Source organism: Rattus rattus, chromosome 1 (assembly GCF_011064425.1).
Source record: "Rattus rattus isolate New Zealand chromosome 1, Rrattus_CSIRO_v1, whole genome shotgun sequence".
Classification (NCBI taxonomy): Eukaryota; Metazoa; Chordata; class Mammalia; order Rodentia; family Muridae; genus Rattus; species Rattus rattus.
The window spans coordinates 158,374,279-158,388,032 of record NC_046154.1 but is presented as its reverse complement, the minus strand read 5'-3'; the positions used below and the strand labels follow the sequence as shown (position 1 = coordinate 158,388,032).

General features: G+C 38.9%; 1 protein-coding gene across 1 annotated transcript; it reads right to left on the bottom strand.

Moving 5' to 3' along the window:
• Positions 1-4,779: 4,779 nt before the first annotated feature.
• On the bottom strand, positions 4,780-7,867 carry LOC116908059 (zinc finger and SCAN domain containing protein 4F-like). Its single transcript, XM_032911366.1, has 3 exons — positions 7,472-7,867; positions 5,839-5,998; positions 4,780-5,753 (listed from the first exon to the last, which is right to left on the bottom strand). The coding sequence occupies exons 1-3, from the start codon at positions 7,865-7,867 to the stop codon at positions 4,780-4,782; spliced, it is 1,530 nt and encodes a 509-aa protein (XP_032767257.1).
• Between the last annotated feature and the right edge of the window lie 5,887 nt (positions 7,868-13,754).

Here is a 13,754-nt window from a genome sequence, read left to right as displayed (position 1 = left end):
CCACAAAAGGAAGAAGTTGTAGAGTGATGGTGTTATTTAATTATTTTTAATATTTACTGTTGTGTGAATGATACTTTGCAAACACGTATGTATTTCCTCAAAATGCAGGATGAGTATTAAATGTTATCAGAATGTGTCACTTCTGTCTCTGACCCGCAGAAAAGAGAGACGACACAGCGTTCTTCCCAAAGCAGTTTATTCAGGAACCTTACAACATGCAGACAGGAAACTTTCTTTTCTTTACTTCTCTCTCCCTCTCTCAGCCCCCGAGCACCCTCCCTAATGTCCTCCCTCAACCCCACCTTGTCAGTCAAGTCTGCATAATCTCAGTTCATAGGTCCACATCACATGGCCAGATCTTGTGTCATGGTTTCCCTGTGCAGCTCTCCCAATGGACGTGGCTAGTTTCAGGTGTGTGAGGAAGTCAGGTGCTAGTCATGAGCCTTAGCTGCAGTCCTGGGTGCCTTCTTGGGACTGCCACCACACGTTCTCCCCACAAGAATGGGGTTTACGACCACTTGGGTTGGCTGTTTTCTACCAAGCTGCTTTCAGGTCCTCTGCAAATATAATAATTGTCTACAAAAGTAATAATTCTCTGCTACATGTGTATCTGGAGTCCTGGCTCCCTCCATGTTATTTCTCCATGGGTGGTCTAGTCCCTGAGAGCTCTGCTAATCCAGTTATTTGATCTTATTTTTCTTAAGGATTTGCAATTATCTTCAGCTCCAACAGCCCTTTCCCTTGGTCTTCCATTCATGTCCACAGCACTATCTGACAGTTGACTATAAATATGTGGATCTGAATGTGTCAGATGCTGGTAGAAGATCTCAGGAAATAGCCATATCTAGCTCCTCTCAGCAAACACTTCTATACATCAGCAATAGTGTGGAGGTTTGGTGTCTGTGGATGGGAAGTATCTCTAGTTGGGGTGGTCTCTGGTTGCCCTTTCCTTCAATCTCTATTCCATTTTTTCCCTGTCTTTCCTTTGGAAAGGACATTTATAGGTTTAAATTTTGAGATGCTTGGATGAACCCATTCCTTTACAGTGAGCCATGACACTCCTGAGAACTGAGCAGACTACTCTCTGCTCCAACTCAAGAGGAGAATACCTAGCACCATTTATTGCCCCTGCGAAAGGGACCTCGTAGTAGGGGCAGGACTCTTCAGGTTACTACCCTCATGGAGACCCGAAAGCCAGCGACAAGGAGAGACTACATGCCTGAGAGCAGAGATAAGGTTAACTTTTCTGCTCCAAGTGAACTGCCTGGTGGATTCAGGACACAAAAAGGCACCAGGCACCTCTGATTTCAGGCCATGGCCCCAACTTTTCTCATCCCATATCACACCTCCCTGCTCCCAAATCCCAAGGGAGAGAGAGCTGATCAACCAGAAGTGTTGGCAATCTTCAGACTTCAGGGCAGGACCGATTGCTTTTTCTGCCCTCCATTGCCCACATCCATGGCCCAAGAGGAGACTGCACAGTGTGTTTGGAAAAATGAATATAGGAGCAGTCAGCTGCACAGGCCCTGTGGTCCAGATCAGCACACAGATCTGAACTGAACTGATCAAACTGCTACCTGCACCCAAATCCCATGGCAGGGAGAGGTAGACACTAAGAGGTAGAGATACCCCTGAAAACCTAGAGGAGACTACTCTAAGCTCACATTCCTGACTTAAGAGGTAAATGCCTATCTCCACTACAGCCCCTGAGGAAAACACCTAGCATCATCTGTGGCCCCTGAGCACAGGGACCTAAGAACAGTAGGGGCAGGACAATTCCAGTTGTGCCCTCACAGAGTGCTAAAAGCCAGCTGCCAGGAGTGACTGTACACCTGAGAGGATAACACTCAAGTTTAATATATGGCAAAAACATCAATGTAATCCACTATATAAATGAACTCAAGGAAAAAACTACATGACCATTTCATTAGATGTTGAAAAAGCATTTGACAAAATTCAACATCCCTTCATGATAAAAGTCCTGGAGAGAACAGTAATTCATGGCCCATAACTAAACATAGTAAAAGCCATATACAACAACCCTGTAGCTAACATTAACTCAATGGAGAGAAATTTGAAGCAAAACCACTAAAATTGGGGAGTAGACAAGGCTTCCTTCTGCCTCCCTACTTATCCAATATAGTTCTCAAAGTCCTAGATGAAGCAATCGTACAACAAAAGGAGGTCAACAGGATACAAATTGGGAAGGAAGACGTCAAAATATAACTATTTGCAGAAAATTTGATAGTATATTTAAGTGACCCAAAAGTCCCACCAAAGAAGTAGTGAGTCTGAAAAACAAATTAAGCAAAATGGCTATGTCTAAAATTAATGCAAACAAATCAGTAGTCTTTCTCCACACAAAAGAAAAACAGGCTGAGAAAGAAATTAGGGAAATGACACCCTTCATAATAGTCCCAAATAATATAATAACTCGGGGTGACCTTAACCAAGCAAGTGAATGGTCTGTATGATAAGAACTGCATGTCTCTGAAGAAAAAAATTGAACAAGACCTTAGAATATGGAAAGATCTTCCATGCTCATGGATTGGCAGGATTAATATAGTAAAAATGGTCATCTTGCCGAAAGCGATCTACAGATTCAATACAATCCCAATCAAAAATCCATCTCAATCCTTCGTAGAGTTAGAAAGTAATTTGTAAATTCATTTCGAATAAAATAAAAAACCTCGAAGGATAGCAAAAACTATCCTCAACAATAAAAGAGCTTCTGAGGGAACCACCATACCTAACCTTCAGCTGTATTACAGTGAACTAGTGATAAAAACTGTACAGAATTGGTACAGAGACAGGAAGGTAGATCAATGGAATAGAATTGAAGATCCAGAAATTAATTCATACATCTATAGTCACTTGATTTTTGAGAAAGAGCCAAAAACATCCAATGGAAAAAAGGTAGCATTTTCAACAAATGGTGCTCATTCAACTGGAAGTAAGCATGTAAAAGAAGGCAAATCAGTCCATTCTTATTGCCTGTACAAACTTAAGTCCAAGTGGATCAAGGACCTCCACAACAAACCAGACACACTCAAACTAATAGAAGGAAAAGTTGGGAAGGTTCTCAAACACAGGGGCCCTGGAGAAAATTTCCCAGATAGAACACCAATGGCTTGTTGCTCTAAAATCAAGAATTGACAAATGGGATTTCATAAAGCTGCAGAGCTTCTGTAAGGCAAAGGATACTGTCCTTAGGACTAAATGGGAACCTACAGATTGGAAAAAGATCTTTTCCAATCCTACATATGATAGAGGGCTAATATCCAAAGTATACAAAGAACTCATGAAGTTAGATTCTGGAGAGACAAAAAACCCTATTAAAAAATGGGGTACAGAGCTAAACAACAAATTCACTGCTAAGGAAGTTTGAATGGCTGAGCAGTACTGAAAGAAATGTTCAACATCCTTATTAATCAGGGAGATGCAAATTAAAAATAACCTTGGAATTCCTCGAACATCAGTCAGAATGGTTAAGATGAAAAACTCAGGAAACAGCAGTCTCTGGAGAGGATGTGGACAAAGAGGAACACTCCTCCATTGTTGGTGGGATTGCAAACTGGTATAACCTCTCTGGAAATGAGTCTGGAACTTCCTCAAAAAATTGGATATTGAACTACCTTTGGACCCAGCTATACCTCTCCTGGGCATATACCCAAAATTGTTCCAGCATACAACAAAGTAACATATTCCACTATGTTCACAGCAGCCTTATTTATAATAGCCAGAAGCTGAAATGAACCTACATGCCCTTCAACAGAAGAATGGATACAGAAAATGTAGTACATCTACACAATGGCATACTTCTCAGCTATCAGAGAAAATGTCTTCATGAAATTAATAGGCAAATGGATGAAACTAGAAAATATCTTCCTGAGTGAGGCAGCACAATCACAGAAAAACAGACAAGGTTTGCACCCATTAATAAGTTGATATAAGCCAAAATGTTCAAATTAACCAAGATGCACAGACCACATGAATCTCAAGCAGGATGACCAAAATGGGGATGCTTCACTCCTTCTTTAAAAAGGGAACAAAAATACCCATAGGTGGAAATATGGAGAAAAAGTTTGTAGCAGAGAATGAAGAATCAACCATTCACAACCTGCCCTACATGTGGCCTAGATAAGATTGATGAACTTAAGAAGTGTATGCTTACAGGAACCAGAGGTAGATCTCTCCTGAGAAACACAGCCAGAATATTTCAAATACAGAGGCAAATGCAAGCAGTAAACACTGAAGTGACAACCGAACCCCGCTGGAGGAATTAGAGAAAGGTCTGAAGGAGTTGAAGGGTCTTTAGATCCCAAAAAAACAAAAATGCCAAACAACCATTGCTCCCAAGGGACTAAACCACTACCCTAAGAATATAAGTGATGGACCCTGTGCAACACTTTGAAGAATAAGCTTGTTGTAGCAGTGAGTAGACTTTTTCCAACACAAGTGGAAGTGGAAGCCCTTGGTCCTGCCAAGGTTGGACACCCAGTGTTGTAGTAATGAGGGGTGAAGGCGGGGGGAAACCCATATAGAATGTCAGGGGGAGAGGCTAAGGGGCTTATGGACAAGAAACTGAGAAAAGGAAAAACAATTGAAATGTAAACAAGAAATAATTTAATTAAAATGGAAGAAAAAAATAAGTAATACACAAGTTGGATGTTACATCTTCATTGGGAAAGTACACTTTAGTAACTACATTCTTCTCTCTTTTCACATGACATACTGAGTCCAAAGTCCTACCAGCTTCTGTTGAGGATGATCCACAATTCAGTCAGACTTGTGCACATTCCTCAGGTGACGGTTGTACGTAGATGATTGGCAGAATCTATGATTACACAGGGAACAGACATAAGGCTTTTCTCCTGTGTGAATCCTCTCATGAGCCTTCAGGTTGGTCTTGTGGCTGAAGGACTTTTCGCATGTGCTACATTTGAAAGGCTTCTCTGGATTGTGTATGATCTCATGACATCGGAGGTCAGAGGCTCTTTTGAATGTTTTCTGACAGGTGGGACACACAAATGCCTTCTTATTTTGGTGAGTTCTCTGGTGGAGTGAAAGATGACTGGCATATTTGAAAGTCCTAGGACATTTTTCACAATTGTACTGTTTAGCACCTACATGTAACCTCTTTTGATGACTTTTATTTGTCGAGTTTGCCTCCTGATACTGATAAAGAAGTACAGCCTCAGATGTAAGCTTCTCTGGCCTGGAGTTGACTCCTGGAATGTCTCTAGGGTCATCTTCAGAAAAAGATAGCCCCAGTGACTCTTGTTGGCTTGTGGATGTTCCAGGACTTCTTCTTGTAAAATCCTGAGGAACCCCATAAGAAACATCTCCCATTTTAGGTTCAGGATGATACATTCTCTGGTTAATGAAGATGGAATCCATCTTCCTCATAGGAATATTATCACCACCCTTTTCTTGAGTAGCATTCTTGGAAGTGGTACAGCACTCTTCCCTGTCTTCAGAGGTGTTTGTCCTGTAGAAAATCACTGGTTGTGCCTCCATGGGGATATCTCTGCAAGTGTGAGCACTCAGAAACTCTACATGATGACTGGAGTTGCCTTGACTTGCTCTGGCACCCTGAGCGAATTGAAAAGAAGCAAGTCCCTCTTCCTGCTCAGGACACGGCTCTTTCTGTATAATAAGAAGGGAGTTCATCTCATGTCCAGTACTGCTATCACCAATGTTTACTTCAGTAGAATTCCCAGAAGTATGTTTATTTTCACTGTTTTCTTGTCCTGTGGAAAGAATACAATCTATGAAAATGTACCCAAAAATGGATCCCCACAAAACATGTCTCTTCTGTCCATGTTACCAACTAACCTGTGGACAATAATATATCTTCTGTGATGTGTTCCGGCATCTTTGTGCTCTCTGGTATTAGGCTTGTTGCTGATTTCTGTTGTTCCAAAAGCCTGATGACTTCTTTTAATGGCATGTTTTCAGAAAATAGGGCTTCCTGTCCTTGCATGGAGACATAGACCTGTAAAAAATGCCAGGTTACCCTTGGCTTGTCCTTGAATCTGTGGATTACAGATACCTGCCCACAACCATCTAGCCCTGAAAGACTGGCTGGCCACTATGTATTACTTCATTTGTTTAGTCCTAAAATCTAATGATCTATTCATGGCATTCACAAATTCTGATGTCTAAAGTTACTATAGATGTTGTTTCAAATGTTGAGTCACTGTCCCTGGAGAAGGAAAAGGTTATATTCCTACAAGCTCTGCCCACCATATTTAATTTACATTGAACGGGGATAAGCCTTTTTTAAACTGTCCCTCCCATGTTTCCAGATTGGCCTTATTTTATATGATCTTCTTTTTTAAAGTGCAACGTCTCAAAGAAACACAAGGCCTACTCTCAGGAACATGACAGGATATTATACCAGCAGTGTACTTAGTATGTACTTTCATTCATGCAATTTTGAGCTTAAAATAAATCTCAAAATGTATGGCCAGTATAATACTTAACTTGTAAGGTGTGGTGGTCTAACCAGTTAACCTATCGTTTGAGAAGCAGAAGGAGGGTAGTTCCTCTGATTCCAAAGACAAAGAGGACTTCATAAGGAAAACATGTTGCAAATCACAAATACTAGGTAGCAACCAACCAAGAAATGAACCAAACAACTTAACAAATAAAAATTCAAACAAACTATCTGAAATAACAGAAAGCCTTTTTAATCGGTTTGTTGGAATCTGTATATGATATAATTGAATATATTCAGTTTCATCAACATTTCTGTCAATACAGAATTATGCAAATCTCAACTTTGAGTAAACATCTAACATAATTAAATCTATATTAGATATATTCAAATATGAATATTTGGACTGACTGAAGTACCATTATTAATCAAGGAAATTCATATGGGCATTGCATTGCTTTGTTTATATGTAGTATCCATATTTCAATATTAGAATGTTAATATTCTGAACCCTCAGTTTTTTAGACAAAGAATCTGTCTCATGTAGTAGCCAATTCAGGAATCCATCTAGTCAATTTGATCACCAGTTTTTGCCACACAATCCCAGGGATCACAGGCTACTGCTGGAAACCTTGTTTTTAAGTATGTGGGGCAGGATCTAGTGGACTCCTCATGACTACACAGTAAGCATGTCCATAAACAAGCTGTGTCACACACACAATGTATCTCCTCTACATCCTTAAAGGCTTCCCCATGTCAATTTTTTTATTCTCTGCTAACACGTAAGTATATGACATTTATTTATGCACATCAAGCCTAAGTGATAGGATCCTTTCTGCTGTAATAATAATTTGAAGCCGTAAGTTTCCTTGGGTATAAATATTTTCATTTGGGGAATTGAATCTCAATTGTAAAAGAAAAAATACACATGATCAATCAAAGAAAAACAAAACAGAACAAAGCATGCTACTTTTCCCAAAACCCAAATCATGCTACCTTTCTTTCCAACTAAGCCCCTCAGGTACTCACCATGATAGGAGGCTTCAAGCACTCATCAGTCAGCCCCTCCATGAATCTCCCCATGTTTCTTCCACTTGCTTCCCAAATCTCTTTCAAGACAACATTGTCTTTACAGTGTCCAGTGAGGAGAAACTGCTCCAAGACCAGTTGAGAAATCATCTGCTCCTTGCTCTGTTTTTCTGGCTGCAACCATGAGTTAAACATCTCCCAGAGTTTTTGCAGCTCCTGCTTTGCTGAGAAGCCATTTTTGCTTGGGGAAAAGTTGAGCTGGGCACTTGATGAGTCAGAAAAGATTTCTCCCCATTGTACAGGAGAAGCATGAGTTGGAATGAACTCTAAATTGTCTTTCTGAAGGTATTTTGCTGCTGTCTTGTGCTTTAAGGATTCTTTAATCTCTGAAGCCATTGTGGTGACAATGGACAGAAAGATTCACCTATGGCAGTTTTTGTATCTGTTGTGTGACTTTAGGACCAATGCCAAGAGTTAGTGAAAATAAAGGAAAAGCTGTGATTTAAAAAAAAAAAAAAAAGAAGGGACACATAATTAAAGTTAAGGCAAACAAACCAGAAACCAATTGAGATTTCTGTCACACATGCTTTTATGGGTTCCTGTCAGTAAATGTGTCATTTTAGTCCTACCGACATGCTTGCAGGGAAGTGGATGGGGACAAAACATCAGACAAGAATTTAAAAAAAAAAAAAACTTAACTAGTGTGAAAATCCTGAGTGAAGAATCGATATACCTATCATAAAATCATAAGAACAGAGCAATGTCTTCTATTCCCCCCTTGGAAAAGTGGAAGTTACTTGATGTTCCTCAAATTTTAAGGTTCACCTTGGTGTCTCATTCTAAAGTACCAGAGAATACCAACTTCATAAAAAATATTTAAAATGAATGACCAACAACATTACATTCACAGGGCAAGCAAAATATATCCATAAACATACCTTGATGTTTCCAACCTAGAATTTTTTTAGTGTTTACCAAAATCAACTACTTGGTCAAGAAAGCTTTGAAAAACAATACTCAACTACTGAGATCTACACATCATTGTGGGGAAGAGTTTGCTCAGCCCACAAGTAATAATACAGACACACAGACATACACAAACACAGCTAAAACTCTCAAGGCCATCAAGAAGGGAAGTCTACCTGTTCCCCAAACTTACCTCTTTCAGCACTGAAAATCAAGAGTGATTCCAGGAAGGCATGAGAGGCAGTGTGTGCCTGTCCTGGCTCTGCTTCATCTGAGGTTCTGTTCAAATTGGTTTCCTTTTATACTGCCTGGGTTCAGTGAGTCAGTTACAGATGATGATTGGTTGCACAATGTGATTCAATCAGACTTCCGGTGCCTGGGTGGGGCACATCAACATTTTATTCCTAGAAGTAGAGTCAGGAGAGTCTCTAGCCTCAGCACCACCTGGTAGCCCAGGAGTTCCAAGGTCAGTCTGGCCTGGGAGACAGATACCAAACAAGGGCAGCAAATACAAGCAGGAAAACAACATAAAGGAAAGACATCTTTTCCTGCTGATTGGGACACATAAGAAATCTTACCTCAGCCCCAGTTTTCCATCTCTAATGCAATGATTGATGCTTGCCTGGAAAAAGATCACCAAGGCAAGCAGTTTAATTCACTGTAGTGACAGACAAGGGTGCTACCCTGAAAGGAATACAAATGTCATTTTTCTTCCATGACTTCTGACACTGTGTTATCACATAGGGTTGTTGGAAACTTGTTTAAATTTCTAGGTTTCCTGAGAAATTGGATTCTAAGTGCTTCAGTGAACTCTGTGAAATCCTTGATAGTGGAATCAGACAGGGCACTAAGAACCCCAAAGGTGTCTATAGCACAATATAGGAAAGATAGGGGCTTAGGAGGACTTATTTCTTTTGGTATGCATTAGGTTTGCCTATTGAGAAAACATTGGCATCATGTGAAGACCATAGACTAAAAAGAAATCAAAATGTGGGGCAAAATTACAGTCTTTGTTATTCACTCTCTCTCTCAAACTCCCTCACCCTCTCCTGTTTGCTATTATTTTGGCAAATAGATATGTGGTATTACAGTCTGGTCACAATTCTTTAAGTTGCTAAGAATGATTTTGCATTACAGTTCTATAGCTTTTAACTGCTCAGTACTGCTCATTACTGACATCCCAGAATGACCTCACTTCCTCAAATGTGAGTTTTGCTTTTCTGTCTCTCGTTTTTTTTTTTTTTGTTTTTTTTTTTTTTCATGTTGAGACATTGTCACCTCATATATTCCTAGATATAATGGCCCTGCTCCTTTAATCAGGTTGACCTGAGATTAACCCAAACTGGCCTCTAACTCTTGAATGCTGGAATTAAAGGTGTTATGAATGGCTTTTTCCAATTAGGATAATTGTTAGGTTAAGTTGTGATCCCTAAATTTGCATGTTGAATTTTTTCACACAAAGCAAAGGTCATATATCAACTTTGCGCTGAACGTCAGTACAAAATATAGAACCTTAATAGCCATCACCCCAAAATAGGTTGGAAACTCAGAGATTCCAATTTTTAAAGTCTCTAGTCTTTTAAATTCACAAAACCAAAATTTTTTAATGTTTAAAACTCAAGCTGATCTTCCTCTTAAGGAAAATATTGTGACAGGACAAAGAAAGCACTACAAATCCTTCAAATAAATTAGGGTTTGTTACAACAATGATTGACTTACTTTGCAAAAATGTATGATTTGTTTTAATTGCTATGGATGATATTCAGGATATTGTTGAACTGATGCAATACTAATAGGAAGAAGCCTTCAGATGAAAGTATATTTTTTATTAAAACAGGAAACATTTTACTGTGGCTCTCTATTTTCTTCCTACATGTGAATTCCAAGAGACACAATTCAATTTAACAATTGAAATACTTGAAGGAGCTTAGTGGCTTTAATCCTGGCCACACCTTTAATCCTGGATCAGAAAAAAGAGGCAGGAGGACCTCTGTCAGTTTGAGGCCAATCTGGACTTCAAATAGAGTTCAAGAATAGCCTGGATAAACAGGTTTCTCAAAAAAGAATAATAATTATAAAAAAAAAACCCACACCAGGAACAACAACCAAATAAAATAAGCAAAATTTATCACCATAATCAAACACAACATCAACAAAAACAGCAAATAATGCTAGATATAATGGGGTTCCCTGACACAACTAGCAATAGAGAGATAGAAGACGTGATTTTAAACCTTGTTTGTTTATTTATTTATTCATTTATTCATTCATTCATTTATTTTTGTGTGTGGATAGACGGTAATCTATTCACTCAATCCTCAAACTGACCAAACATAACAACTAGCCTCTTACTGATCAATTGAGTTGGGGAACAGGGTTCACATAGCATCATTTGGTGGATATGTGAATCTGTACTTTGGGGACAAGTACAGATTAAAACACAATATTTTGCGTTAGAATACAACCAGCATCACAACAATCCACCACATTTTTTACTTACACTAAGAAGTAAAATTAGTGGATAAAAATAGCTATTCTTGCATATGAAGAGGTAATTTCAACATGAGTTTGTATGTAAGAAACACCCTCCTAAAAGTATTTGAAGTAGCAACAAAATTAATAAAGCATACAATAATAGTTCTTAACAAGTTCATTAATTTTAGAAGAGAAATTATTACAATTTAAAATATGTTCTACAAATGAAACTCAAGACGGATGATCAAAATGTGAATGCTTCACTCCTTCTTTAAAAGGGGAACAAGAATACCCTTGGCAGGGAAAAGAGAGGCAAAGATTAAAACAGAGACTGAAGGGACACCCATTCAGTCCTGCCCCACATGTGGCCCATATATATACAGCCACCCAATTAGACAAGATGGATGAAGCAAAGAAGTGCAGAAGTGTAGATCGCTCCTGAGAGACACAGCCAGAATACAGCAAATACAGAGGCGAATGCCAGCAGCAAACCACTGAACTGAGAATAGGACCCCGTGGAAGGAATCAGAGAAAGAACTGGAAGAGCTTGAAGGGGCTCGAGACCCCATATGTACAACAATGCCAAGCAACCAGAGCTTCCAGGGACTAAGCCACTACCTAAAGACTATATATACATGGACTGACCCTGGACTCTGACCTCCTAGGTAGCAATGAATATCCTAGTAAGAGCACCAGTGGAAGGGGAAGCCCTGGGTCCTGCTAAGACTGAACCCCAGTGAACTAAACTGTTGGGGGGGGAGGGCGGCAATGGGGGAGGGTGGGGAGGGAACGCCCATAAGGAAGGGAGGGGGAGGGGATGTTTGCCCGGAAACCGGCAAAGGGAATAACACTCGAAATGTATATAAGAAATATTCAAGTTAATAAAAAAAAATAAATAAATAAATAAAAAAAACAAAAAAAATATGTTCTATAAAGCAAAGAAGAATGAACATGTATACCATGCTCTTCAAATAAACCATCACGGACACAGACATGACAGGTTTCAAAGCATAGAGTGATAGCACAGCAAATATGTTGCAAAGAAATATGATCATTCTGCTGCTGTGTATCCAGATGATATGTAATTCATAAAAAGAGTGAAGTAATGTAGTGTTAAGACAGAGAGATGGAGCTTCCAGGCAGGGTCAAGTAAGGACTGGTGACAGGTACCAGTAGGGGCTAGAATGCCGCCCTTGAGAAGAAAATGTTTTTCTCACTTGGCCTTAAACTGTCTTCTGCTGTGTCTTGTTTCTGTGGGAGCGGTTATCAAACTCTCCTGGTAATGGCAAGTACACTTTGATAACAAGAAGAGGGTTGGTTTGTTATGTGAATATTTTGAGAAGAACCCCTTTTTTTTATCATATTTCTTTGTTTAGACTTGCCTCAGTTGTTCCTGATGTAATGGGAATAATGATCTTATGGTATCTTGCCGAAATGGAAGTTAAAGTAATGCATATTCATATCTACATAAGGATTAATAAAGCTTGCAACTGTGTGCTGTTCCTTCTGTCTTTTCTCTGCATACCCTGTGTCCTGGTAGTATGCGACTGTAACCAGGTCCACCAACACATTAGACGTTGACAAATGGCACTGAATAGGCACCATAAAGGTAAGTCAGGATGGTCAGATATGGTAAGTATATTTTATTACAGGGAAACGGGGTAAGAAAATCTTCTCCTTGTCTTGCTATGCTTAAACATCTTTTAAAAGGACAGGGAATTCATATCACTCAGTATGATTTAGAAATGTGTTTAGAGACAGCAAGAGAACTCCTTGGTTCCCTGACGAGGGTTCCAGAGATTCTGATATTTGGGTGAAAGCGAAAGCTAAGGTGCAAAAGGCTGTCAGGGCAAAAAGGTTCCAATTTGTTTCTGGTTTATTTTGGCAGTTATTTTTAATCTGTTCAAGGCCATGAATGGAGAAAGGGTGATAACAAATATAAAACATGAAGCTGTGCCTTCAATAAAGGATTTAAATTTAGAGCAGCAAGTCAAGGATCAGATAAATAATTATAAACAAGAATTATGAATGTCAGAATGTCTGACACAACCTTGTATGATGCTTCTCGGTCTCTTAAACAGTTGTCAGGAAAGATTGATCAGTTCCAGAAAGATTTTAATTCTTTAAAATAACTGTGCAACAAATGACAAAAGGGAAAGTAAAAGTTTTGCTGTCTGCACCAGTTCCTGAAGCAGTTTTTCTGCATCATCTCCTGAGGATGACATGTTAATGATAGATACAGGCGATAATGATGATGCTTTTTTTTTTTTTTTCTTTTCCTAAAGTTAGGCCAGCACCGGTTCAAGGTACAGCCCCACCGACTTATTATGAAGGAATTCCTGTTGATGATATTGGTCAGTTGAAAAAGGCAGTAACTTTATATGAACCATATATTCAGGTTTTATCTACACTAAAATCAACATTGCATAGAACAGTAGTAGAAGAGGAAGCTAGAGGACAACTGCTGAAACTGCTTGCTTTTGAAAATACTAAGAGGAGTATAAGAGAAGATTATTACCTATAAAGGAGACTGTATATATTAATGCTTATGTAAAGGCATGCAGGGATATCTTTTCTGAAAATGAAAAGATGCATTTTTGGCACGTATTGTTGCAGATAGTTATTAAATTATATATATATATGGATTATTATATATTTTAAATACATGTAAATATTATAAAGGCATTCTAGCTCACGATGAGTTGCCTTTAGAATAGATATATATTAAATATAACTAACAAAATATTAACAACTTATGAGGAACAAATTTCATTAATTATTCAACAAGGTAGACAAAGACCTGTTACACTTTCGGGATATGATTGTGCTGTTGTTGTTTTCT